This window comes from Eptesicus fuscus, chromosome 6 (genome assembly GCF_027574615.1).
Source record: "Eptesicus fuscus isolate TK198812 chromosome 6, DD_ASM_mEF_20220401, whole genome shotgun sequence".
NCBI classification, from domain to species: Eukaryota; Metazoa; Chordata; class Mammalia; order Chiroptera; family Vespertilionidae; genus Eptesicus; species Eptesicus fuscus.
Window position 1 is genome coordinate 23,699,685 of NC_072478.1, and position 27,959 is coordinate 23,727,643.

General features: G+C 50.5%; 2 protein-coding genes and 1 non-coding gene across 4 annotated transcripts in view; 1 reads left to right on the forward strand and 2 right to left on the reverse strand.

The window, feature by feature from the left end:
- The window catches only part of CARM1 (coactivator associated arginine methyltransferase 1), a 48,224-nt gene extending 37,540 nt beyond the window's left edge, over positions 1-10,684 (reverse strand). Inside the window, exon 1 of one of the 2 annotated variants that reach the window (XM_054717430.1) lies at positions 10,337-10,684. In XM_054717430.1, coding sequence (XP_054573405.1) covers positions 10,337-10,556 — 220 coding nt within the window. In that variant the 5' untranslated portion in view covers positions 10,557-10,684. The remainder of the gene's footprint in view (positions 1-10,336) is intronic. The other variant, XM_054717429.1, reaches the window with a different exon arrangement.
- A 659-nt stretch (positions 10,685-11,343) lies between these two features.
- LOC114228497 (U11 spliceosomal RNA) lies at positions 11,344-11,477 on the forward strand. The gene has a single exon (XR_003614649.1). It is a non-coding gene; the product is annotated as a U11 spliceosomal RNA (small nuclear RNA).
- A 1,534-nt stretch (positions 11,478-13,011) lies between these two features.
- C6H19orf38 (chromosome 6 C19orf38 homolog) lies at positions 13,012-27,376 on the reverse strand. Its single transcript, XM_008158038.3, has 7 exons — positions 27,252-27,376; positions 25,416-25,721; positions 23,088-23,177; positions 20,332-20,359; positions 19,590-19,633; positions 18,392-18,429; positions 13,012-13,656 (listed from the first exon to the last, which is right to left on the reverse strand). Exons 1-7 carry the CDS (start codon positions 27,280-27,282, stop codon positions 13,507-13,509), a joined length of 687 nt encoding a protein of 228 aa, XP_008156260.1. The 5' UTR covers positions 27,283-27,376; the 3' UTR covers positions 13,012-13,506.
- Positions 27,377-27,959: the final 583 nt, after the last annotated feature.

The following is a 27,959-nucleotide window of genomic DNA, read 5'->3' on the forward strand; positions in this document are numbered from 1 at the left end:
CCCACCCCGTCCCTGGGTTCTCTCCTTCCCACCTCAATTCTCTCTGGCCTGTGGCCTCTTACCCCCACACATAGCTCCTTAGCTACCATTCTCTTCACACTGGGCCCTTGACCACTTTCTATACAGTGGGAGATGGGATTCCTCCTCTGCCTTTTCTCTGCTTCCCAAGACTAGGAGTATGCTGGGAGTGGGGATCGTGTCTGACTTGTGCAGCAGGACTGTGTCTACAGCCCAGGCACAGACATCCACCCTCGCCTCGCCAAGGCCACCTGCCACCAGCTCAAGTGAGGCCTCCCTTCCAACAAGGAAGCTGAGATATAGGAGGCTGAGCCTCAACTAAGGATCGCCCTACTTGGAAAGGACAGGGAACAGAACTGGGCTAACCCAGACATAGCCACAGAGGTCACTTCCCTCCCCAACCCTTTTGAAATAAACACCACGCCCCTTTGCTGGGGCCCACCCTTCCCCATGCATACCCTGCTCCAACCACACTGGCTGCTGGCTGCACTTAGCCATGCAGGACCCACAAGCTCACTCTTATTTTTTTTTAATATATATTTTTATTGATTTCAGAGATGAAGGGAGAGGGGAGAGAGATAGAAACATCAATGATGAGAGAGAATCATTGATTGGCTGCCTCCTGCACACCCCCCACTGGGGATCGAGCCCGCAACCCGGGCATGTGCCCTTGACTGGAATCAAACCCTGGGACCTTCAGTCCGCAGGCCGACGCTCTATCCACTGAGCCAAACCAGCTAGGGTCACAAGCTCACTCTTAGAGGTCTTCCCACCACAGGGGAGCAGGCATGATTTTTTTTTTTTTTTTTTTTGGCAATCTTTGAGTTGCTGAGAATTTACTGATACATCTTCATGAATTTCTTTTCTCAAAGAAACATAGATTAATGCTTTGAGATAAAAACAGCCAAGAGACATCAGAAGACATTTAGGTAAAAGGAAGCAGGCACTATTTTTACTTCTGTTAGCTCACAACTCACAACAAACCTTCAAGGTGGATGCTATCAAGATCCATTTTACAGCAGAGGAAACTGAGGTACAGAGAGGGCAGTGTGGGTAAGATGGTCAAGTGTGGGTCAAGACTTGGCCCAGCCTCCACCTGCTCTTCTCTGATGGCTTCAATGTTCCAGCCTGAGCAGGTCCCCCTAGCCCCCCACCCCCTCCTTGACCAAACCCCCCACCCCCTCCTCCAACGTTGTTGAGCATCAGCTCCAGTTATTTTCTCCCAGGCACAGACCATTAGGAGCACTAGCACATTGGAGGTGATTGCTGACTTAGTGCCTGTCACACAACACCCCAGACCCAAAGTTGTGGGGCCATGTGTTTACTGTAGGTGTCACTGTATCCCCAGCTCCTAAAACTGTAATTGGCACACAGCAAATGCTCAGTAAAAATTTGCTGTTTAAAGTTAGATGAATGGTAACTACTGCAATAAAAAGACAGCAAGTCTACTCTCCATACACGTTTCTGGTTGAAGGAGTCTCCCCATTTTCAAAGAACTGTGGGTGGGCCCTACCATCCTGGGTGAGGTTCAACTCTCCCACTTCTCGTTCAGCCCCGCCCCCCTAAACCTGCCAACTAGCTGGGTCCCCTTCCCAACCCCAGCCCTCCAAGGGAGCTGTCATCCAGGTCAGAAATCTGGTGACCTCCCCAAGGCTCTAAGTCTAACCCTGGGCAGCAGCCAATACTGCTAACCTCTCCATCCTGCCTGTTCAAAGCTGCTCCCCACTCCCCCAGACCCAGCAGACACAGGGCCCCCTGCCCCCGCCTCTCCCATTGACTACCACCATCCCTTACAAGCCAGGAGCATCCACTTCACCTCCCACTCTGGTACTGTCCTCCAGTTGCTGTCAGCCTTTCTCTGATCACAGATCCCTCTGAGGAAGATCATAATCAGGGGAGACTCTCCCCCTGACCAAATGCACATAAAACCAATAGTAACACCAAGGCCATGGTTTACCATATGCACACAAAATGAAGCATTTTATATGTGTTCCTTCCAGAGAGGTGCCACTGTCACACCTTTTCTACAATCAAAGAGGCTCATCTGAGTCACAGCTACTGACTCTTGTCCTTGTACCCTTATGCAAAAATTTCAGGGAATTGTGGGACCACACGAGCCGTCCATAGACTTCAGGTTAAGAGCCCTAGCTCTGAGTGGCCTCCACTGTCCACCTGGTATGACCCTCCATCCCGCCCTCTCTGGGATGGGCATCTTGACAGATGTCCTGACAAACTTAAACTCACCACCTCCCTGGGTAGCAGGCAGATCCCAGACACAAAGCAAACTCCCGGGGAAAGAAAACACACTAGCACCAACAAGGGTACCTGATCCTCCCCCATTCTGTTAAATCTGACCTGGTCCAAAGTCTGGCACCTGAGAATCAACATGAGTTCATGCCACATTCCTCCTGTTAAAAGGCCCTGCATGACTACCACGTCCAGACCTCTAAATGTAATGCATGCTTGCTTGCTTGCCAGGTAACACACACTGCAGCCCCCTTTTCTCCTGTGATCTCACATACAGACCCCAACAACCCCAAAGAGGGTATGATGCTGGGCCCTCAGCCCCTTGCCTGAAACACGCAGGCCCATGTAGACAGACTTCAGAGATATTGCAGGTTTGGTTCCAGACCACTGTAATAAAGTGAGTATCACAATAAAGAAAGTCATAATCTTTTTTCTGGTGGAAGGTCTTGCCTTCAATTTGTAAAAACAAAACAAAACAAACAAAAAAACACACGCAAGACCTGTAAAACACAATAAAGCAACGTGCAATAAAATGAGGTACACCTGTACAAACTCTTCAGTTTTATAAAGGTAGCATGTACAGATAATGTAGATTGTCCCGAGCAGAGTATGGGCAACACCTATAACCAAGCATATTTTACAAGGAAACATAGGATTAGTCACACTAAATTGGATATGTAGAGATAATAAAGAACCCAGGTGGCAGAGTTCAGGTCTGATTAATTTTGCTGTCAAATGAATGGCAGGTTAGGTTTCCAGAAGTTCTGGATTTCCAAATTGCCAGGGAGGGCTGTGGACTAAACAGGTTGCAGATGAGGAAGGGGAGAGGCTGCGGGGTGGGCAGTGGGAGGGGCCTGGGACTAAAAGCCAGGCCAGGTTAGGACTGGGTGTAACAGCCCTTACCTGTACAGGGATTCAACTCAGCCACCTAAAGGAAGGGTCTGGGGGCCAAAGGAGATTGCAGGCTAAGGGAAAGAGATGTTATCCCACACCAGATGGAGACCTGGGTTCAGACAAATGCTTCTCTATTTTAAGAAACAAACCACTGCAAGTGAAAGGATAGATGACTACTGGCGTGAGGCCTGTGTTAGGGTGGCAGCAGGCAAAAAGATGTCTCTGGCTAACTGGGGTGGCATAGCCCCTTCTGAAGGTGGCACTGTTCTCTACCTGGTCTCAGGGCCAGTAGGCCTGGGATTGCCAGGCTTTCTGATTTTTCAGAAGTACTAAGTCAGATTTTTATGTGAAATCACCCAATTTTTAAAATGTTGGATGTCTACTTTTATTTTAACCCTGTGGCCAAGCAAACCCTTCAGGCAGATCGCTCACAACCCCTGACCAAGGGTCATGACCTTTGCTATCGTGTCCCCAATGCCCTGAGCAGAATTCAAATTCACCTTTTGTTCATTACCACAACTCCTGAACCCCTGAATGCTTCTGGGATGGGCTAAGGTGAAATTATTCAGTTACATTCCTGTTACGTTCTCTGGTCTGGAAGCTTCCACAGGCTTCTCTCTCCCTGCTCCATCTACACCAGTGGTCGGCAAACTGCGGCTTGCAAGCCACATGTGGCTCTTTGGCCCCTTGAGTGTGGCTCTTCCACAAAATACCACGTGCGGGCGCGCACATACAGTGCGATTGAAACTTCGTGGCCCATGTGCAGAAGTCGGTTTTTGGCTCTCAAAAGAAATTTCAATTGTTGTACTGTTGATATTTGGCTCTGTTGACTAATGAGTTTGCTGACCACTGATCTACACCATAACCTATTAGCAGAGTAATCTTCAGAAATACCATTTGTATCATGTTAATCCTCTGGAAAAATGGTGGACAACTCTTGACCACATACAGGAAAAGGACATCACTTGTCAAACATGACTTGGACCCAACTTTGTTACCTCTCCGTTAGCTCCCCACTTCCTCAGAGACCCCTTTGCTCCACGACAGGCTGCTGTCCCACCCCCCATCCACTTGAGCACCTCTCCATGTCCTTCCCAGCAATCTGGCTATATCCACATCCTACGGACGCACTGTGGCCAAGGCATCTGTCTCTCAGTGTCTTGTTCAGTGTCTGTTCTCCCTTTCCCCTACAGAAAAAAAAACCCTGAAATTAGCTAAGTGCATGACCATTTGTACTAAAGACTACATTTCCCAGCCTTCCTTGTGCTAATGGTGGCCATGTGACTATATTCTAGCCAATGAGATGAATGCAGAAACCCCCTCAACCAGCTTTTGGGAACCTCCCTTAACAGACACCTGGATGGACCCTTGGCATCCTTTGTGTCTTCTTTGTCCTGCTGCCTGGAAACCATGTTGTAATGGCTGAACTTCAGCCACCAAGTTGATCACGATGACAAGACCTCACTCCAGGAAGGACCTGGGTCTGAAGAGTTCCTCAAGTAGAGGCTTCACACCAGTCCTGGTCTGCCAATCTCCAGACTTTAGCATAAAAAGCATGAGAAATAAAATGTCATCTCGTTTAAGCCACTAATGCTTTGGGTATGTGTTATGAACAGACAAAATGAATCCTGATCACCATTTTTCACTTAACCACTTTGCATTAAGACAGCAGACACAATAGCCCTGAACTCTAAACCCAGCTCTGCTGCCTGCCAGCCATGCCACCTGATCAAGCCTTTCCACCTGTTTTCCACCAATACAATGGGAAGGGTGTCCTTGCCCGAACAAAACTGTCTTAAGGACCAGTGGTAACACACAGCAAGAGTCACACCTGTCAGGCCAACTGGCCCACACAGTCCAGGAAGTGTACTCTATCTGGCCCGGGCAATCAGGACACTTCATAATCAAAACAAACACGATGAAAGGCTTTTCCGTTTCTTTTAAAACTATGGCAGATCTGGCATCCATGACTGAGGCCAAGTTCCCACAGTGCCCCCTCCTCCTGCCTGCTTCATTAATTTATCCCAGGGGTCCACAAGCTTTTACTGTCAAAGGCCAGCAAATAAGTATTTTAGGTTTTGCATGACACAATGGTCTTGGTTGAATATTCTTCTTTGGATTGTCTTTAAAAATCCAAACCTTCAAAAATGTATAAACCTCCCTTAGCTTTGACTATATAAAAATAGGCTAGCCCTAGCTGGTTTAGCTCAGTGGGTAGAGTGTCGGCCTGCGGACTGAAGGGTCCCGGGTTTGATTCTGGTCAAGGGCACATGCCCGGGTTGCCTGTTCAATCCCAGTAGGAGCCAGGCAGGAGGCAGCTGATCAATGATTCTCTCTCATCATTGATGTTTCTATCTCTTTCTCTCCCTCTCCCTTCCACTCTGAAATCAATAAAATAAATAAATAAATAAATAAATAAAAATAAAAAATAGGCTGCAGGCCCAAGCTGGCCCATAGGCAACAGTTTGCCCACAGGCCCTAATTTATACCATTATCCTTTCCCCAGCTACTCCCAAGGTCAAGCAATTGAGTATGTCAACACAGGTTTATGCAGTGTTGGTACACAATAAATGCTCAATGAAGAACAGCAGCCAAGAGGAACATGCAGGCACCAGTGAAATATGAATGCCCTTCCAGTATTACTTTCTTGATTGTCACCCCAACATGTCACTGAATATTCTAAAGGCTAGGCACATATGAAAAACTCTTCTGTGCCCTCACCCCCTCCCACAGATGTCGGGGGGGTGGGGGGAGGAGGGGGGCGGTTACCAGGAGAATGACTGAAGGAAATCACAAGGGTTTCAGATTCTGTGGCAGCAGGCCATTCTTCACCTGTTTGCACAGAGGGTTTTTCTCTGGGGTTTCCATATCCTGGCATGTCCCCACAAACTGAAATTTAGCCCTGTATGAGCCAGTCCTGCTATATATTTCTTCCTAGCCAAAGGGTTGGGGACAATCCAGAGAGCCAACCAAAGTAACTTGTGCTGACCAAGAAAAAAAAAGTGACACAGTCATCTCCAGAAAGTCTGCCGTGGGACTGAGGAACTAAGAGTCTGTTCTGCTCTCTGCCCTGGCCACCCCATGATGGTCTTCCTCAAGGAGCTGCATCCTTCAAAGGGGAGGGCAGCTTGCTCCAAGTACTCCAGATGCTGTGCCAAAGGTTCCTCAAGCCCAGGAAAGCTGTACCTCTCCCCAGGGAAATGGCCTGGTTTTTGGTAGCTGCCATTTAGTCAATGCTATGGATACAGGGTGACTTCAAGTGGCAAGAAGGGGTGGGGAAAAGCTACTTCAATTGGCAAGAAGGAAGGGTGACTGGGACAAGGCCTATTGCAGCTGTCATCGTTCCCACACAGAGGGTACTGGCCTGTGTAGCTCCGTGGTTAGAGTGTCATCCCATGCACTGAAGGGTCACAGGTTCAATTCCATAAGGGCACATACCTAGGTTGCAGGTTTGATCCCGATCGGGGCATGTGGGTAACACAACCAATCCATGTTTCTCTCTCACATCGATGGTTTCCTCTCTCTGTCTCTGTCTCTCTCTCCCTTCCTCTCTCTCTCTAGAATCAAGGAAAAAACATATCCTCAGGTGAGGATTTTTTAAAAAAAGGAAACAGGGCTGGCCCTAGCTGAGTAGCTCAGTTGGTTAGAGTGTTGTCCCAATACACCAAGATTGTGCGTTCAATTCCCAGTCAGGGCAAATACAATCGTCAACCAATGAATGCATGGGTGGGTGGAACAAGTCGATGTTTCTCTCTCTTTCTCCCTTCCTCTCTCTCTCTCTAAAATCAAATTTAAAAAGAAAAAAGAAAGAAAGAAAGCAATAGGGCTGTATGTCCTGCTACCCTTACCCAGCTCCCAGACCTGCCACCTCAGGCAGAGGTTGCAGCCCAGGTGTTCCTCTTCCATCTGCAGGAAATACAAGATAGCTGGGCAGCCTGCAATATAAGGGGATCCCTCCCAGAAAAGCCAGTCCTTTACTACTCTAACAAATAACATCACAGTCACTTATATCTATAGAAATAGTGACTATTTAATGCCAGACACCCTGCTCCACACCCCCATGGTCCACTTCACACACATTCCCGGGGTTCTAAGTAGCAGCATTCCCAATGTGGATGAGGAAACTGAGGCTGTGTGCAGGTGAGTATTGCTACAGGTAAAGAAACAGGCTCAGGGAAGTGAAATGGCTAGTATAAGACCATACCAGTCCAACTCCACATTCAGAACCCTCATCTGCATCCAAAGATCCCCTGGCCCCAGTCCCACATGGAGGAACTGGGAAATTCGCGCAGGTATTCAGGCCAACCCTGTCTCAACCCAAACACAAATTCAAATCCTAGGGGTGATCTAGAAACAGAAGCAGCTCGAAAGACTCCACCTCATGAGGGACAAGTGTCTTCCTGAGTTCTGATGTCCACGCAAAACTGGGCTTCTGATGCTTTCTCACCTGGCCAAAGAAGCATTTAGATCCCAGAAGAACCCAGGTGGGAAAATGCTGAGGCCAGAGAAGGAAATTCATCCCAAGAGAAGGCCTAAAGCTCCCAGCAGCCTGGTTCCCCCAAGTCCCAACCCCACACTCCCTACCGCCCACCCAGCTGCCACATGCCTGCACATTTCCTCAGTGGCTAGACCATCTCTGACTTTTTCCAGGGGACTGTCAGTCAGCACTCCATACCCAGCAGGCCTGCTCTCAGATCCAGGAGCAGTGTGCAGCCCACACCCCAGCCCTGGGACTTGGCACTCCCCAGTACCCTTCACAGCAATCCTGCCCTGTGCACCCACTCTCCAGGCCTGCTCAGGAACCAATGCTGCCTCACTCAGACTAAGAGGCCATCGCCAGCCAGTTACTGGAGGAGTTTTAGGTAGCACCTCCGAGTGTCCATTTATAAGGAAACATGCTGTGCCACAGTCCTATCATCACCCCCATTCTACCAATGAAGAAACTGAGGCACAGGCATACAGCTACGGTAGGGCATCAGTCTAGCCCACACCGTGGACAAAAAAAGAAAAACTATGTCCAAGCCCTAACCCCCGAGCCTATGAAGATGACTTCACCATTTGTAAAAATGATCTGTGCAGATGTAATTAAGGATCTTGAGATAAGATCATCCTGGATTTAGGGTGGGCCCTAAATCCAAAGATAAGTGAAGGGAAGAGACAGGGCAGAAGGGGTGTGAAGACGGGGGCACAGATCAGAGTTGTGTTGCTGTATGCCAAGCAATACCTGGAGCCATGGAAGCTAGAAGAGGCAAGAAAGGAGCCTCCGGAGGGAATGTGGCTCTACCAACACTTTGATTTCAGACTTTGGGCTAGGAACTGTATGAAAATACATTCCTGTTGTTTTAGGTCACCGCGTTTGTTATGGCAGCCCTGGGAAACTAACGCAAGCAGGTTCAGCTGACTCCAGAAGCCCTGCTCTCAACCCCACACTCTGTTACGTGAACATAAACGGGGTGCGAGGCGGGGGCAACTTTCAGACTCGTGAGACTGTATCATCCCAGACTAAGGATCTGTTAGAAAAACATGAACTTTCTCCTCTTTACAAATAATACTTCAGTTATGAATTACCTCAAAAAGAGAAGTGCTATCTTCATAGCTCATACAATTCAAGATTATCAGCAAAAACACAAAGTAAAAACTCTCCTGAACAAAGATGCTAATAGGGGAAACTGGGTATGGAGCATATGGGAACTGTCTGTACTATCTTCCTAATAATCCTATCAACCTCAAATTGTTTTAAAATCAAAAGAAGTTTATTTACAAAAGAAAACCAACTCTCCTGGACCTAACTCCCTTGTGGGTCAGCCTTGGGACCCTAGTTTGAAAAACTCTACCCTACTTTACTCTGTTCCCCAATAATACTTGCAGAATGAATGCCCTTATTTATGATCTGGGGGATCCTATTCAGCTTAAGATGGATCTTAAGTGTCTGTCCTGAGTTCTGATGTCCACCTGGGACACCTTTCTCCCTTCTCATCTGGTCCAAGATCTAGCTCTGCCCCAGCAAAGAGGGGTGGACACTTGGGAAATAGGCACAGCTCCCTGGGTTTGGGTTTTCTAAGTCAAGGCACAGGGAGAAACCTGTGTGAATCAACTGCTCTTCACACCCTATACCCAAAGTGGCAAAAAATCCACACACGCTAAAGCCAGTAAGAGCCTCCTGAGTGGCTCCCCCAGAGCTTCTGTGTAAGGAACCCTGAGACAAAGCTGAATGAAACATAATAGCAAAATTTGAAGGAGGAATCAAGAATGGGAGAGAACAGATAAGAAAGAGTAACAAAAGGAAAAGGATGAACTACAAAGACTAGGGGTCCTTGGCAAACACATTTGTGATTCCCCCTACCCCCTAAAATGTCAGTTTTGAAACTAGCTTCTGAAAAAGCACCCAGCTTCTCACATCCCCTGGAAGGAAGATCAGAGGACCACGGCACAGGAGGAAACTGTTACCTCTTCAGCCCGGCATCAGGACGGGGGCCTATCCCTTCGTTATCACCGAGCACACCCAGGTGCTCGCACCACCCTCTCCTCCTGCCCTGATCGACAAGTTTCCCACTGGGGGGGGGTGGGGGGGTCCCAATACCACGCCCTCCAGATGGGTGGACCCGCTCCCCTGAGCCGCCCCAGACTGGGCACCACTTTCCAACTGTCCTTAGCAGTCCAGGGGGGTCCCTGAGACGGCCAGAAGCTGCCCACACACCTCTCCCCCTTCCAGGCGGCCACACCCGACCGCGAGACTCCCCCCCTCAAGCCCCCTTCTCTCCCACCCAGCCCCCACACTCCTGGCGTCATCCGAATTCACCTTCCACTCTCGGCCCCCCCACTTCCTGCCCACCCCCTCCCAATCTCAGGGCCCTCACTCCCCCATTTCCCGCTTCCCTCCGTACACTGGGCACCTCACCTCTGACCGCCACGCACGCCCTCTTTTCTGCCTCGGCTCCTCGATACAGTCCCTCCACACCCCTTAATCGGGGCCCCACACCGCGCGCTCCCTCGGCTCGGCCCCACGCACCCCACACCAGGCCCCCACGGCTCGGGGCCCCCAACCCTCGGGCCGCCAAGCCCCTCACCCACCACCGCCGCCGCGTCCCTCCCGCCCCGGGCCCCCGCCCGACCCGCCTCGTGCGCAGTCGCCACGCGCCGCCCGGCCGTCTGCCCGGACCCGGGACCCCGCACTCACGGCTGAAGAGGGCGATGCCTGCCGACTCCGGGCCGGCGCGCACCTCGAGGCGCAGCGCCTGATGCTCCGCGTGCCGCTGGATCTCGCCGTTCGCGTCGCCAATGGTGAGGAGGCGGGTGCCGGAGAACACCGACACAGTCGCGCAGGGCCCCACGACGCCGGCGCCCGCCGTCACCATAATGCCCGCGCCCGGCCCCGCCGTCGCCGCCGCTGCTGCCATCTTAGATCCGGCTCCAGGCCCCACTGCCGCCGCCGCTCCCGGGCCCAGGCCGCCGCCGCTACTGCCGCCGCTGCCGCCGCCGCCGCGCAGGCCGAGGCCGAGGCCGAGCCGGGCAGCGCCGCCTGCGGGCCACGCGCCGCCTCGCTGCCACCGCCGACGGCCCGGCCCCGTGGCGCAGCGCCCCCTGCCGGCGGCCCTGGGCGCGGGGAGGGAGCACGCGGAGGACCACACTCGCAGCGGGAAGGGGTCGGCCCCGCCCCGGCCCCGCCCCGCCCCACTCCGCCTCGCGCGAACGGTCGCCGCTTTGTGAGGTGGTCGGTGGCCCCGGCGCGGCGGCGGCGGGAGCGTGCGTCAGGGGGCGGTGCTCGGGCCTCGGCCACGCCCCTAACTGAGTCCCGCCCCCAGCTCGCCGCGGAAAGGTCCCGCTAATGAGCAGTGCGAGTGCGGAGGCCAGAGGAGCGCGGGTAGGAGTGTCAGGGGCAGTGCTCGGCCGTGCACACTCGCCCCGGCCCCGCCCAGCGCAAAGGGCCACGCTTTCTGAGGCGGTGCCCCAGTCCGGGAAGCGGTGGGGGCGTGTCTGACGCCGACGGCTTGGGCACGCCCCTGAGGCTGGCCCCGCCCCCTCCCGGCCAGGCTGTGTGAGGCGGCGTGAGGAGGGGCAGAGTTCAGTTGCGATGGGCCCGCCTCCATGCTGGCTCTCAGATCCAGGAGCAGTGCTCCCTCCACTGGGCCTCCCTTTTTTTTTTTTTGGAGAGGGAGAGAGAAACATCAATGATGAGAGAGAGAAAAAAAGGGCTTCTGTGGTGAGTGGTACACATAGAGCAGCCTTATTGCTCTACGTGCGGAATCAACATCAAGAGATTTCGGAAGCATAATTTTTTGGCACTTGGGCAGCTGGTAATCGTTGGTCCTGGCACCCGCCAAAAAAAAAAATGATGAGAGAGAATCATTGATGTGCTGCCTCCTGCATGTCCCCTACTGGGGATAGAGCCTGCAACCCTGGCATGTGCCCTTGACGAATTGAACCCAGGACCCTTTAGTCCGCAGGCCAATGCTTTATCCACTGAGCCAAACTGGCTAGGGCTGGGCCTCACTTTTTGAGGCATGTGGCACTTGGGGCACACCCGGGGTTGTGGCCCCATTCCCTCAGTCCACTAGTTTGCAAAAGCAGTTTTAGGTGGGAGTCACCCTCTACAAGCATGTCAAACTGGCGGCCCGCAGGCCGCATGCAGCCCACAAGGAATATTTTTGTGGCCCAGCCAATAAAATGGTATGCAAGAAATGTTTTAATTAAAATTTTGTAACAACTTTTACAATATCCTGTTATACATCATTATTAATAACGAACCACAACGTTCGCTAATGGCTGATTACTATAATCACGTTGCATTAATTTCCCTTACACACCTTACCGCACAGGTGCACCATTTCTCTCCACTAATACTAGCAGCGAATATTTTAGCAGCCAATTGCCATGTCATTAGTCTTGTACTGACTTGTTTGGTGTGTGCAACAGGAAATATTTCACTTTCAGAGAACAAGAAAAATAGGTTTATTTGCATTACGCTTATTAATTTGTGCAGTTATTCAGTGTCTGGTAAGTTAAGGCTCAAGAAAAAATTAATTTTTATTAAAATATTATTTTATGTTAACGATTACTCATTTATTTCAGCCCTTTGTATTCAGCATGTCTCTATCGAAATAAACCTACGTTTCTATGAAAATTGAAGCTTTTGCTTTTTTGCAGCCCACAGAAACTTAAACCTTGTTTAGTTGGCCCACGTTAGCCTTTGAGTTTGACATGCTTGACCTACACCCAACATTCAAGCGCTCCTTCCCTCTCCTGCAACATTCAAGCGCTCCTTCTCTCTTCCCCATCATCTCCATTCCAGTCCCACGGCGCCCCCTCCTCCATGCTCAGAGCTTCACTGTCTCCTCCCCCACAAAAAATTCTTGGACCTCTCCCTCTGGACCCCTCCATTAGCCCCTAGTTACTTTGCCTTCTCTCAATGATGGCTGGCTGAACAATGGTGAGTCCAGCTGAACATGGCAAAGTGCGCCTTTTCACACACACACACACACACACACACACACACATCTTCCTTTCAAGTCCCTCCCTCCCACTGTTCCAGGGCTGCTTTCGGGGGGACCCAAAGAGTTTTGTGGCCACTTATCATCTTCCCCAGCTCCCACCCTTCCCTGGACCTGGTCATGTACTATTCGTTCTCCTCAATATTCCTCTGCCCCGTCCCTGCATCATTCCACCTCCTCTACCCACCAACACCAGGACTTTAGCAGAGATTCTCTGAGGCATTGTCCCCTCCCCGCACCGTCCTGGGCCTCCCTATAAACACCCTTGTCTGCATGCAGTGGAGGGGTACTCCCCCCACACACCAGGCATCCAGTGATTGGCCCCAGAAGTCCCAGGCTTGAAGAATTACACTCCACAGAGGTCTTGGGGACAGCTCAACATGTGCTGTAATTAATAACTTAGGCATACCAGCAAGGCAGACACTCAAAACATACCCCCAGGTGCCCTCTGCTCCCAAAGCCCAGTTGGGTTGTCCACGTCAGGTGTGGCAGGGAAGAGGAAACAGGAGGGGTGTGCAGAAAGCTCTGGCCTCTTAGGCCCAGCTGGGGACCAGACGGGATCATAACAACTTCCCCGGTGGCCTGAGAAGCTGAGATTCCAAAGAGAGACTTCCTGCTTTCTGTCCAGCCTCCCAGCCAGTGCCTGCTCCCCCTCTTCCACTCCTGCTCCTCTGTGAGGAAGGTCCCAAGGCCAGGCATCCCTTTGGTCTCTGTTCAATTCCCTGAGAAAGCAGCAGCTAGAGCCCCCCAGAGTAGCTGGAGAGACCTCAGGCCCCACCTAGCCCCACCAGCTCAAGTGAGAGTACTGAATGGAGGGCGGAGTGCATGGACAGAGAGACGAGGGCCCCAATTCTCAGCCTCACTGGCAGGCCCGGAAGGTGCTGAATTCAGGGGGTTCAGGTGAGGATGATGTGGAGGTGGGCCTCTTCCGGGGCCTGGAGTTTTCATGGGTCGCTGTAGAACCTGAGCAAGCATCCAGGGTGGCTGCGTCTCCTTCTGAAGTAATTTTCTTTGTCCGTGGAAGAAAAATAGAACTGGGTGATTGGGGGTTTCAGGGTTTCCCCATGTTCTGAGTCTGAGACTCCGCAGTCCACCAGGTCTCATCTCACCCACACACCCACATACATACTCCACAGCTTCAGGGCCCTGATCTGCCTTCTGTCCTCCCGCCTTCCTCTCTGCTGAACAGGGAACCAAGCATCCTGGGTCCAGATCCCAGCTCCAGTACTTCCTAGTGGTGTGACCTCAGTCGAATGACTTAACTCCTCTGTGCTCAGTTTCCCCTTTTGCACAACAGGGAGAGTACTAATACCCCCCTCCTCGGGTTGCTATGAAGAAGCATAAAGGAATTAAAGCACCTGGCACATCACATTGTAAGTACTAAGTATTAAGGGAACAAAGATATTACTATTATCTCCTCTCTTTCCATTCTGGGCTTCCTCAAAAGTCTACCCTCTCCTCTGCCCTGCAGGCTCCTGCTCCGAATGCCAGCCAAGAAGAGATGAACCTGAAGCCTGGCAGGTGAGTGCAGCGAGGTCCTCCCTAGCTGGGTGACCCAAGTAAGGCACATAACCAGCTTCAGTCTCTTTGTTTGTAAAAAAAAAAAAAGTCAATCGCACTTTATAGGGTGTTACAAAGTAAATATCAAGATCCTCCGTGTAGTAACACAGTACAAGCTAAGAGACCTGTCAGCTGCTTCATTTTCATTTCAGCCAACAGCACAGCTTTCTGATGCTTCAAAAAGAAACTGGAATTGAAAGCAGGGACGCAGATACTTGCAAACCCATGTTCATGTGTTCATGGCAGCATTATTCACAATAGCCAAAAGATGGAAGCAACTCAAGTGTCTATCAGTGGGTGGTTGGGTAAACAAAATGCGGTATACACACACAATGGAATATTATTCAACCTTAAAAAGGAAGGAAATTCTGACATGTCACAACATGAGTGAGCCTTGAAAACATTACGCTAAGTGAAATAAGCCAGACACAAAAGGATGAACTTGGTATAGACGCACTTCTATATAAAATGTCCAAAAAAGGGCAAATCTACATGCCCTGGCCAGTGTAGCTCCGTTGCTTGAATGTTGTTCCATGCACCACAAGGTTGATGGTTCAAATCCTGGTCAGGCAGGGAAAATGCCTGCACAGGCTCGATCCTCAGTAAGGGTACATGAAGGAGGCAGCCGATTGCTGTTTCTCTCTCACATTGATTTTTTTTCTCTCTCTCTCCCTCTCCCTTCCTCTCTCTCTAAAACAAACAAACAAACAAAGGCAAGTCTACAGAAACGGAAAGTAGAATGGTGGTGGCAAAGGGCCGGGTTGTTGCCAGTACTGAGGAGTTACTGTATAGTGGGAACAGAGTTTCAGTTTCCCAGGAGAAGTCTATAAATGAAAGATGGTGATGGTTGCACAACAATGTGCATGTACTTAATGCCACAGAACTGCACTGCTTAAAAATGGTTACAGTGGGATCCCAGCTGGGTAGCTCAGTTGGTTAGAGTATCAACCTGATACACCAAGGTTGTGAGTTTACCCCAGTCAGGGCACATAAAAAAAATTAACCAACAAATGCCATAAATAAGTGGAACAACTCAATGTTTCTCTCTCTCTTTAAAATCAATAAAATTTTTAAAAATGGTTAAAAGGTACATTTTATTATGTATATTTTACTTCAATTTGGAAAAAATAAACTAGAAAAGATCACTAGAATTTACTATTAAGGAAAAGAAGCACCATACATAACAATGTAGGTGTCATGCTATCATTTATGTTTAAAAGAGTGAGGATAATCCTGGCCAGTATGGGTTGGTTGGGCGTCATCCCATACACCAAAAGTTTGCCTGTTCAACCCTGGTCAGAGCACTTGCCTGGGTTGCAGGAGGCAGCCAAGCTACGTTTTGCTCTCTCTCTCTCTCTCTCTCTCTCCCTTTCCCTTCCTCTCTCTAAAAAAAAAAATCAATAAAAAATCTTTACAATAAAATAAAAGGGTAAGGATGTAGATTTGCTATTTTAACCTTTGCTTGCATTTTGCAAGAAGCTCCTAACAGTGGTTACTTCTATGTCTGTAGAGAGAGAGACCAATGGGTTGAGAAGGGTTAAGTGATAGAAAAAAACACTACTATATGTATAATTTTGACATATGGGTGTGTTTTATATTCAAAATTTTTAATTAAAAAATATAGCAATAAATAAGTATATAGTCACCAGGGCAAAAATACTGAGAAATAAGTTGTTTCTCTGTTTTCCATAGTTTCATTTTAAATGTCTTTTTTGTTGTTATTAGTCCAGACCCGAGGATTTTTATTTTTATTTTATTTTTTTTTTTGCTTTGACTATTAGAGAGAGTGGAAGGGAGGGGGAAAGACAGAGAGAGAGAAACATCCATGTGAGACACACTGATTGGTTGCCTTCCTCAAACACCCTGACCAGGGCAGGGCTGAGGATCGAGCCTGCAACCGAGGTCCGAGGTATGTGCCCTTGACCGAATCAAACCCAGGACCCTTCAGTCCCAGGGCTGACGCTCTATCCGCTGAGCCAAATGTCTTTTTAAAAGGAAAAATCACCAGGCTTGTGCCTTGAGCCTGTGGCTTCTCACGGAAAGTTTTAGAATTTGCCCTGCTTGCTGGCATTTATTAACAACTTGGGATTTGTTTCCAGAGCTAAGACCTCAGAGGCTGAACAGCCTGGCGCCAGGCCCCTTCCTTGCCACTATCTGTATACCAGGGACTGGGGACCGGTTCAGACTTCCCTGCTCCTCTCTCTGGAATTCCAGACTCATGTCTACGTCTGCTCTTGGGCATAACGGAATGAGGTGGTCGGTCCCTTTCCCCTCCAAGCCGTCCCTCCCCAAGACACCCGCACGCCTCCTCCTCCTTCAGCCCTCATCTAATACAAAATCAGCGCCATGCCCTGGCCAAGTGGCTCAGTTGGTTGGAGCATAGTCCCAAGCACCAAAAGGTTTCGGGTTCGATTCCCAGTCGGGCAGATATGAAAGGCAACTTTCTCATATCAATGTTTTTTTCTCTCTTCCTTCCTCTCTCTCTAAAATCCATAAACATATCCTCGAACCCGAGGATTTTTTAAAAAGCAGTGCCATGTTTCTCATCTGCTGAATCTACCTGACCTGCATCTGTTTGCTTCTTCCACCTCTGTTGCCCACACGCGGGACCAGGCCACTTTGAGTGCCAGTCCGTTCACACCCTCCAAGTCTGTCGTCCCCACAGCCTATGAGCACCTGAATCTGGTTACGTCCCTTCTCTGCTCTGAAACCTTCATGGCTCCCATGCCACTTGGGGTAAAAGTCAAAGTTCTCCACATGGCCAGTCAGCTCCTCACTCTCCTCTTCCCAGTTACATGTGCTGTGCCAAGAAGGTGTCCTGAGCCTGGATCAATCTCCTGCAGCTACGTCCTGCTCATCTCTGAGATGCCTTGGATTCCCTATGTAAGTGAGAAGCGAGTTTCCTGGTCACTCCCCCCAGGTGGCATCGTCTATCTACCCGCATAGAATTAAGAAACTCTGAGGGAGCTGGCTGGTGTGGCTCTGGTTGAACGTTGACCTATGAACCAGGAGGTGTGACTCAGTGGTTGAACGTTGACCTATGAACCAGGAGGTCACGGTTTGATTCGCGGTCAGGGGACGTGCCTGGGTTGTGGGCTCCATCACCAGAAGCGGGTGTGCAGGAGGCAGCTGATCAATGGTTCTCTCTCATCATTGATGTTTCTATCTCTCTCTCCCTCTCCCTTCCTCTCGGGAAAATACACACACACACACACACACACACACACACACACACACATACACCTTCCATTAAAAAAACAAAACAAAAAACACAAGAAGCTCTGAGGGAAGGAGGGCCTCATTCTGTCCTTGTCCAGATGCCCAGGAAGGGTGTGGTGACCAATCCAATACTCTCACCTCCCCCCACCGCAGTCCCCATCTGAGTGCTTCAAGCAGAGGACTCTGCCCAGCAGTCCCACAGTGTCTACTTGTCCAAATGGGACATCGGAGGCCACCTCAAGTGGGGCCACCTTCACCTCACACCTGTACTCCTCTCTGTACAAAGAGGAGCAGCTGAACATTTTCTTTATCTATGGTGTCCATGGCTCAGCCTTCTCTAACTTAGAGGAAAAAAAGGAATAAAGTATAAACATCAAGGCCCCCCCAAGATGCAGCTGTGCAGAGGGGTTCAAATCCCAGCTCGGACATGTATGATCTAGGGGAGCCACACCCCTTGATGAGGAGGGCTGTGTGTAGTGAGACCCTCCCCACTAAAAGGGAAAATGTACAACAGGAACATTTAAGCTGAAGTCCCAGAAACTGAACACAAAGTAGGCTCTTCTTTATACCAGGAGGGGGCTACAGTGTGCATCAAATTGTCACGAGGCTCCATGATCCCCCAAAAGCCACCAGGTCCTCCTGAGTCCCCTCTGTCACCATTCTAAGGGGTCGACCCAAACTGAATGCAAAGACCGTGCTGACCCCAAGAGCAAGCACCCCCAGGGGCCTGCCCATTGCCACACAATGGCCTGGATGTGGCCACCTCCAGTCCCCCGGGAATGTCTCAGAGCCAACTCTCAGCTCACAAACAAATCCCTGCTCAGTGATTCTGGGCTTTTCCCAGCGTCCTCCCCCCACCCCCCACCCCCAAGCTCAGAAACAACAGGTCAGCCCAGCCTGGTGGTGGCCCCTGCCTTCCTGGCATTAGGACAGTAAGCCAGGGACCAAGAAATGAAACAACTTACCGTTGAGATAGCAAACAAGGAATTATCGAAGGACATGTCTGAAAAAGAAAGAGAGAGGGAAACCAAAACTGGGGCCAGTTTCAATTCCTTATTCCCCCACTTCCCCCAAGCCCCCATGCCCAATGTAGAGCTGAGGAGAGGGGTGGGATCCGTCTCAGAGCATCCTCTTTGCTCCCTTCCAGCCCATTCCGCAGGGCGAGCCATTCACAGTCGCAAATTGTATCACGTCCCTCTTCTGCTCCGAGCCCTCCTTCAGCAGCCTCTCGCTACCCTCTGGAAAATGGGTTCCTCGTCTCAACTCCCGCTTTCTTTCGGGAGAACCTCTCAGCTCCTCCACTGCCCCAGGGTCTCCAGGAAGCGCCTTCTTCAGGTCTCTGCTGAAATAGCACTTCTTTGGGGGACAGTCCTCCTAGCCCCCTCAGATCTGGGCCAACATCAGCTGTTTCCCGCCCTGGAATGTGAGCTTGGGGTCAGAGACCACCTCTGTCTTGGTCATCGAGGGAGCCCCATAGACCTCGATACATAGTAGGTGCTCAACAAATACATGAGACAGTGAAAAAAGTACAAGAACGGAGTGTCTCCCTTTGGGAGCCCCTTCCTGAGCATCATGCACACAGACCGGCTACCCCTCGCCCCCTGGTGGGAGCCGGCAGAACGACACGTTTGGACCACAAATGGAGCTCCATTTGAGGATGGTGACAGATACCGTGAAAGCACCAGGGCGCTCAGTGGACAAGACAAATGTAGTGCGTCCCTCGTGGAGCTGACCGTCCAGCGGTGGAGGCAAATATTACATACCCAACAGGCAAGATTACTTGAATGTGTTTCTACTAAGGGGCAAGAAGAATGACAGGGTGCCTGTCGGGATCATCTAAGTAGAAAGCACAGACCCTGTCTAGAAAATCAAGGAAGGCTTCCTGGAGGAGGTGACCTTCAGACTGAGATCAGAGGGAAGAAGAGTACTCTAGGCAGAGGGCAGTGTGCATGAAAGGCCCAAGCATAGGGCAAGGAGAGAAGGTGAGAGGTGAAACATGGGGTGGAGGGGAGTTGGAAAGGGGAGAGAGTGTATTCTTGCCCCAAGGGAAGTGATCAGCCCCAAAAGAGGTTCACTAGTGAGTAGTGAGGCCCATAGTGTTTTGAGGCAGTGAACCTTGCCTGGGAGAGGGGGTAGGGACAGGATCAAGGAGGAAGCACAAACCTGTGGTGGTGAAGTTACCCTGGGCCCAGCAGGATTCCCGCTCTCTGCAAAGGGATGGGGAAGACAGTGATGCCATCTCCGGCAGGAGGCTTTTTCCAGGCCCCAAACTTGACCTTAGTTCCCCACCCATGCTGAATCCTCTCATGTGGAAATTCTCTTGTAAGAGCCCCACAAGCCAGATGAGGTCAGGATTCCATCCCAGGGCTTCTGCTAGCTCTCTGCCACCCCTCTCAGAAGGGAGAAACGAAGGCCCGGACTAGTTGGAACATCCTGATGCCCAGGGACCAGGGCATCAAGTTGGGCCCTGCACAACCCCAGGGGGATGCCGCTCGCCTCCTCCCACTGTGGATTTCTAGGGTGATTAGAACATTTTTGGCAGCTGGCAGTAAAAAGATGTGAGGAAGGCTCAGCCACTAGTTCCCTGTGCCTCAGTCTCCTGGTCTGTAAAACGGGGCTATTCATAGTGCCTGCTTCCAGGGCCGCTATGAGGCTAACAGGAGCTCCAGCTTCAGTCTCCTAGCTCCCAGCACAGCGCCCCGCACACCTGTTCCTACGAAGCGGCCCTCCCATCATTCGATGCCGTTTGCAGCGGAGCCCACACAGCCAGGGAAGTGCCCTTCTGTTCCCAGAACCTGGCCAGCTCTTAGGGTCCCTAACACCACCAGCAACTCATGCCCTGGGACTGAATATTTCTTTCTCCCAACGCCCCCGCCCCCACAAGGGTCTCCAGGGATGGTCTCACCTTTTCTTCTGCATTTTTTTTACTTTAACTGGGGAACAAAAAAATAAACAAGCATTTGTTAGATGTTGGTCCTGGGTGCATCCTGGTTGCAAGTTTCTGAAAGCTAAAAAGCCAAAAGCCCCCCTTAGACATTTGCCTTCTCCCCTAGCAAATTTGCCACTCAACAGGAGAACTACTGCAAATATTTATTTTCCCCAAGTACATGAGTAATGTGTGTGGGTAAAAACTTCAAACAAAGTACAAGCATGTTAAATTGTTTTTTGTTTTGTTTTAGAAAGGAGAGCGAGCAAGCGAGAGAGGCTGCCTCCCGCACGCACCCAACCTGGGATCAAACCCACAACCTAGGGATGTGCCCTGACCGAACGGAACTTACCCTTCTGGTGCACGGGACAACGCTCCAACCAACTGAGCCACCCCACGGCATACATTCAACTTTTGGCTGAATAATGCTTGGTGATCATATATGGCCCACACAAAAGATGGCCCTTGCATAGTAAATTCATTTCCCTGTTAAAATGGGTGGCTACATTCTCAATTTCTTCATTATATAGACATTAAATGAGAAGAGGAAAAAATTTCAACTGGACATCACTGTCTCAAGACATCTGAAAAACAGCAGATATTAAAAGTCTGTCTGGCCCTAGCCGGTTTGGCTCAGTGGATAGAGCGTCGGTCTGCGGACTGAAGGGTCCTGGGTTCAATTCCGGTCAAGGGTACGTACCTTGGTTGCAGGCTCCTCCCCCGCCCAGAGCCCTGGTAAGGCCCGTGCAGGAGGCAACCAATTGATGTGATTCTCTCACATCAATATTTCGCTGTTTTTCCCTCTCTCTTCCACTCTCTAAAAATCAATGGGAAAATATTCTCAGGTGAGGATTAAAATACAATAAATAAATAAATAAATAAATAATACCTTATAATTTAAAAAAAGGTTGTCTGGCCCTGGCCTGGTGGCTCAGTTGGTTGGAGCGTTGTCCCATACACCAAAAGGTTGTGGGTTCAACTCCCCATTAGGGCACATACCTAAGTTTTGGGTTTGATCCCCAGTTAAGGCACATATGGGAGGTGACTGATTGACCCACTGATGTTTCTCCCTCTTTCTCTCGTCCTTCCTGCTCTACCTAAAATCAATAAAAACATTTCCTTCAGCCCGGCTGATGTAGCTCAACAGTTGAGCTTAAACCCAGGAACCAAGATGTCACTGGTTTGATTCCTGGTCAGGGCACATACTCCGGGTTCGATCCCCTGTTGGGGGTGTGCAGGAGGCAACCAATCAATGATATTTCTCTCTTGTGGATGTTTCTATGTCTCTATATTTCTCCTGTCCTCTCTCTAAAAAAAAAAATTAAAAAAATCAATAAAAACATACACTGAGCCCTAACCGGTTTGGCTCAGTGGATAGAGCGTCGGCCAGCGGACTGGAGGGTCCCAGGTTTGATTCCGGTCTAGGGCATGTACCTTGGTTGCGGGCACATCCCCAGTGGGAGGTGTGCAGGAGGCAGCTGATCGATGTTTCTCTCTCATCGATGTTTCTAACACTCTATCCCTCTCCCTTCCTCTCTGTAAAAAATCAATAAAATATATATATTTAAAAAACAAACAAACAAACAAAAAAACATACACTGAGTGGCCAGATTATTATGATCTCTGAATGCATAATAATCTGGCCACTCATCGTGTATATCCTATATAATAAAAGGCTAATATGCAAATTGTCCCCTTGACCAGGAGTTCGACCAGCAGGCAGGCCAGCCAATCGCCAATGTCCCCTCCCCCCTGGCCAGGCTGGCCGGACCCCACCCATGCACGAATTCATGCATCGGGCCTCTAAAATATATATTATATACTAGTAGCCCGTTTGCAGGAAGAATCCTGTAAGTGGCTGCTGTGGCCGCGTGCGCTGCCGTTGCCGCTACCGCCGCCGTTGCAGCCACCGCGCCTGCACCCTCGGGCCGCTGCCGCTCGCCCTGCTCCACCCCGCCCCGCCCCGCCCGGGCTTTCCCTCTGGCAGCCACCTTGCTTTCCGCTTTTCCTCCCTCTTCCTTCTAAGTTGTCTTCAGTCTTCACTCCTCCCTCCCTCAGTGTATGCAAATTAACCACCATCTTTGTTGGGTAATTTGCATACTCGCCCTGATTGGCTGGTGGGTGTGGCTTTGGCTGGTGGGCATGGCTTGGGCATAGCGAAGGTGCGGTCAATTTGCATATTACTATTTTATTAGGTAGGATATATGTGTGTGTGTGTGTGTGTGTGTGTGTGTGTGTGTGTGTATGATATATATATATATATATCTACACACACACATATATATATATATACTGAGTGGCCAGATTATTATGCATTCAGAGATCATAATAACCTGGCCACTCAGTGTATTTTTTAAAAACATATCCTTGGGCGAGGATTTAAAAAAAATTTTTTTTCAGTAGATGCCAGGCGTTGGATGGAGGGGGATGGGAATTAATGTTTAATAGGGACAAAGTTTCAGTTTGAGAAGATGAAAGAATCCTGGAGCCCAGGCCGGCTGGCTCAGTTAGAGCCTCATCCTGTGCACCAAAAGGTTGCGGGTTCAATTCTCAGTCAGGGCACATACCTGGGTTGCATGCGCATTTGATCCCTGGTCAGGGTGTATGGGGGAGGCGACAGATTGACCCATCAATGTTTCTCTTTCACATGGATGTTTCTTTTTCTCTCTCTCTCCCTTTCTCTCTCTAAATCAATGAACATATCCTCTGGTGAGGCTTTCTTTGCCTGCTGTTACCTTTCCTGATCACCACAGCAACAGTCACCAGCCCAGCAAGGAGGAGGGCTCCAGCCAGGCTCAAGGAGAGTGCCAGGATCCAAGTGGGTACTAGAGGAAAAGAGAGAGTGGGCAAGTCATGGAGTTGTGGAGGCACAGGGAGGAAATAGGACAGCTGTCATCTTGGGGGAGCTAGCTTTTCCCCCTTACCCGCCAACTATGTGGCTTGAGTGTAACTGGACACTAGGGACCCAGCAAACCTTATATCTAGCCAATGAGAATTAATTCTGAGACTTTGGATAGGCCTCTGCTGGGAAGAGAGGTTTACTCCTCTACCCAATATTACAAAACTGGTAGATATACATCTGGAGCTGCTGGGTAGAATTTTGCTACCATGTGGGGGTGGGCTTGCCTGAGAAGAAGACACAGAAGAAAGCTGAACTGAGAGGTGGCAAATGATTCCTGACACCTTTGGGCCCCTGGATTCAGCCACGCCTGAAGTCAGCACTGTGATCTGACTTCAGTTCAGCGAATCAACAAATCCCTCTTGGTTGTCGAAGCCAGTTTGAGTCAAGTTTTCAGTTACTTGCAGCCTGAAGATTCCTGCTGATTTCAGCATGGGTAGCAGGGGATCAGGGGACAAATCCCCACCCCAGCCAAGTGTGGACCACGAGGCCTACACAGAGGTCAGACACAGAAGCTGAAACCCCAGCTCCAGGGTTTTGTCTGCAAAGGATTTGGCTGCCCCTCCCTGGAGAGAGAGGGGATCTCTCAGGGGAGCCTGGAGCAGATGCCCTGACCCCAGTGGAGGTCAGGAGCTAAGCCAGGAGGGTGAAGGAGAAATGCACACTTGGTGTTCTCACAGTGTTAGCCTTGTTCATTCATTCACCCGGGGGCTGGGGGGGGGGGCAAGGTTTGTCACCTTCCCACTCTGAGACCACAGGACCAAGGTAAGAGAAGGGAGCCTTTGATAGCAGAGCTTGAGGCCGGGAAGGACATAGAGACTGTTCTGTCATCACAATGTGTGAGCCTCTGCTAGCAACAAAGTTCTATTTGCAGCTGGAAAGTTCTGGTGGATGCTGACACACAGGCTCCACCTGGAGGCTCCTCCCTCTCTCCGCTCCTTGATCCAGAGTCCACACCCACACCCTTGAAAAGGTCAGCAGCCCTCCCAAACTTCTGTCCCACTCACCCCAAAAGCCAGAGTCCTTCCTGCAGCCACAAGGCCCCACAAGATCCTTTTTGCTACCTTCCTGCCCTCGTCTCTCCCCACTTTCCTCCTTGCTCATTAGGCTTCAGTCAAGGGTGCCTCCATGTTGCTCAAACACACCAGCCTCAGGACCTTTGCACATCCTGCTCTTTCTACCTGGAACCTTCTTGCCCGAGACATTCATGTGGCTGGCTCCTTGTCATTCAGGTCTGTTCTCAAACACTCCCTCCTCAGAGAAGTGTTCACTGACCACTGTCCTCTGTATTTAAAATGACACCCTTTAGCTCTAGCTGGTTTGGCTCAGTGGATAGAGTGTCGGCCTGCAGACTGAAGGGTCCTGGGTTTGATTCCAGTTAAGGGCTCAGTCCCCAGTAGGGGGCGTGCAGGAGGCAGCTGATTCTCTCTCATCATTGATGTCTCTATCTCTCCCTCTCCCTTCCTCTCTGAAATCAAGAAAAATATATTTAGCCCTAACCGGTTTGGCTCAGTGGATAGAGCGTCGGCCTGCGGACTGAAAGGGTCCCAGGTTCGATTCCAGTCAAGGGCATGTACCTTGGTTGTGGGCACATCCCCAGTAGGGGGTGTGCAGGAGGCAGCTGATCGATGTTTCTCCCTAACTCTCTATCCCTCTCTCTTCCTCTCTGTAAAAAAAATCAATAAAATATATTTAAATAAATAAATAAATAAAATGACACCCTTCACCAGGCTGTATTTCATTCTTGCATTTCACTTGCCCCCACTGGCAGATTGAATACTTCTTAGACTACTCGTTCATGGTGCGTGGCAGGTGCTCGAAGATGTTCCATGGCCAGGAGGGGAGGGGACAGCGGAGCATGCACATTTAATGCCTGGGCTTTGGAGACCAGTGGAGTCCCAGCTCTGCTGCCTGCTCGCTATGTGACTTGGGCAAGTCCCTTCATCTCTTGTGCCTTGGTTTCCTTATCTGCAAAATGGGGAGAATCACTATACCCACCGCACGGGATGACTGTGAGGATTAAACAAGGAAAAGTGAGTAAATCCTGGCAAGTTGGAAGCCTGGCTCGTTCTATGACAACTTCCACGCAGAGCGAACAGCACTGGGAAAGGCTTGGTAGTGAGAAAATGGAGCCCGGCAGTGAGGGCTGGCGAAAGGGCCTTACCTGGGAAGGACACGTGCACAGGTTCACTGAGGTCTGACAGTTGCGGCTGCCTGTGCTCGCCTAAGACGCCATATTGGCACTGAAACATTCCCCCTGCAGCCTCCCAGCCGCCGCTCAGGTTGAAGGTGACCCTGAGCTGGTCTGCAGGGGCCTGCAGGAGCTGGACCACCTTCTCCCCTTGGTAGAGCGTGAAGTTGGCCCCTGGGAAGCCCCAGGGGGCCACGCATTCAATGTAGATGGGGTCCTCTTGACTGCTGGGGTGTGGGGGCACCAGCAGGATGGATGGCGCTGGTATCGCCATGGAGCCTACAATGCAGAAAAGGGAGGTTGGGTGAATGGGTGATTAGAGCAGGGGCCAACCTGGCTGTGTGGCTTAGGGCAAGTGGCTCACACTCTCTGGACCTTGTTCCTCCCTCCCCCAACTGATTACAGATTTATTTTTCACTTGTCAAATACTAGTACACAGCTGATAATTTGGACGGGAAAATACATCAAAGGCATATATACAATTAATAGAAGTTCTTATTATACAATGTAGCATGGAAGATACATCTTTACTTTTACACATTCTAGAAGACATTCAAATCAAGATAGATTCAAACAGGTTGATAAACGTCTGTGGGCCTTGCCCTAGCCAGTTTGGCTCAGTGGATAGAGCATTGGCCTTCAGACTGAAGGGTCCCGGGTTTGATTCCTGCCAAGGGCACATGCCCAGGTTGTGAGCTTGATCCCCAGTAAGGGGGTGTATAGGAGGCAGCCAGTCAATGATTCTCATCATTGATGTTTCTATCTATCTATCTCTCCCTCTCCCTTCCTCTCTGATATCAATGAAAATAAAAAAAATAAAAAATGTCTGTGGGCCTTGATTTTTATGTACAACTGGAGGCTAGTCATCCCCACCCTACTGCGATGGTGGGGAATCAAGTGCCTTGTACATGGTCAGGGGTCACTGCGTTTGAGTCATTTTTTTTAAATGATAGCAGTAGATATTACACAGCAATGCAATTTACATTCTCATTACTTCAATCAACAGTACCGACTATGCACCAGGACCTGCTTTAGGTACTGGGGACAGAGCAGTGAATGAGATAGACAGACAGACAGACATGCCTGCCTCAGGGAGCTGATGGTCTCAAGGAGATAAGAAGTGCTGTGCAGCACATGAGAGTAATGAGAAGGCTGCAGCAGCTGGGATGGCCACGGAGGGCTTCCCTGAAGAAGTGACACAGGAAGAGCTGAGAGAAAGCATTTCAGGCAGAGGAACAGCATGGGCAAAGGCTGGGGGGCTGGGAGGGGTGTGGGGTATTCAAGGAGGCTGGCTAGAGGGCATGAGGGACAGGGAGAGCAGGAGGAGGGGAGGGCTGAGAGGTTCTAGCTTGCTTCCCAGGCTGTGGTGAGGAATATAGATTTCAGGGTTCAGTTTCCTACAGGAGGGACCAGTGTCTCCCCAGCTGCCCCCAGGCTCCTGCGCACAGTGTGGATCTGGCTTAGGTGAGGTCTACACAAGCCTTCCGTTGTCCCCCAGCAAATCTGCTACTGTGGCCCTGGAGGTGGGAGCCTCAGAGGCCAACAGGGCTGAGTCATGGGGCGTGGGCACCGCTCTCCTCAGCGGGGTGGCATTTCTGATAACCATGATGTGGGGATAACGAGGAGCCCAATAAAAGAAAGCCATGCTCCGGGGACATTTCCAAGGCTCTGGGACAAATCTGTCAGGGCTCAGCCTTCTCCAGCACCTAGGGAGGGCAGTCCCAGGTACAGGTTCCTGCCCCCAGAGCAGAGGTAAGGTGGGCAGGCATGGGGAGTGGCTCGGGGGGAGTGCAGGGGTGTCAGGCTCACCAGCTGCAAAGAGCAGGACAATCCAGGGCATTGCTTCTCCAGCGACTGGCCAGGCAATCTGGCTGAGGCCAGTGTGACCCACGGTTCACCACAACTCCTTCAGTGCGGCCAGAGCAGGGAAAGAAGAAGCTGGGCTGTTTCTAGCCGAGTTATTTCCTCACTGGCAGGAAGTTGCATATATACTTGAGTTACTGAAAGACTCTTTCTCCTCTCCCCACCCCTTCCATTGGGGCACATCAGACCCTAGCACCTCTCGGAGCCTTGGTGGCCATAGTTCTGAAGATGTGAGGGACAAACAAATGAGATGGTCAGGATGCATTTATTTTTTCTACCCCTGAGAGGACTCCTGGGCATGAGGAAGGGTAAGGACTGTGGGCTGTTTGGGAAATCCACGCCCAAGACGTACACCACAGCCCAACCAGCGCCAAAGTTGATGTACATGTCTGGTGGAGGGTGGGTAGGGCTTGGCCTCTGTGACCTCAGGCAAGGCATGGTTCTCCTTTAAAACCTCATCATGTTGCTCTGTAGAATTCAGCTCAGAGGAGCAGAGAGAGATCCAAAGAACTCATGATATGAGGCACTATGCCACGAGGGGTGTGCGCATTTCCAACGTGAAGCCACAGAGAAGAAAAGCTTCAGGAGCTTCGCAAGCCAGGTGAAACACTAGCTCCGGAACTGAGGCAATGATATACTTTGCAGAATAAATTG

What these genes read in the sequence shown, in the direction of transcription:
- C6H19orf38 (XM_008158038.3), bottom strand. Translation starts at nt 27,282, where the DNA reads ATGCCCTGGATTGTCCTGCTCTTTGCAGCTG. An exon ending in GGGTAACTTCACCACCACAG is followed by an intron (nt 18,430 to 19,589) that starts GTTTGTGCTTCC and finishes TTTCTTTTTCAG; the next exon opens with ACATGTCCTTCGATAATTCC. An exon ending in CCTTGTTTGCTATCTCAACG is followed by an intron (nt 13,657 to 18,391) that starts GTAAGTTGTTTC and finishes CCACGGACAAAG; the next exon opens with AAAATTACTTCAGAAGGAGA.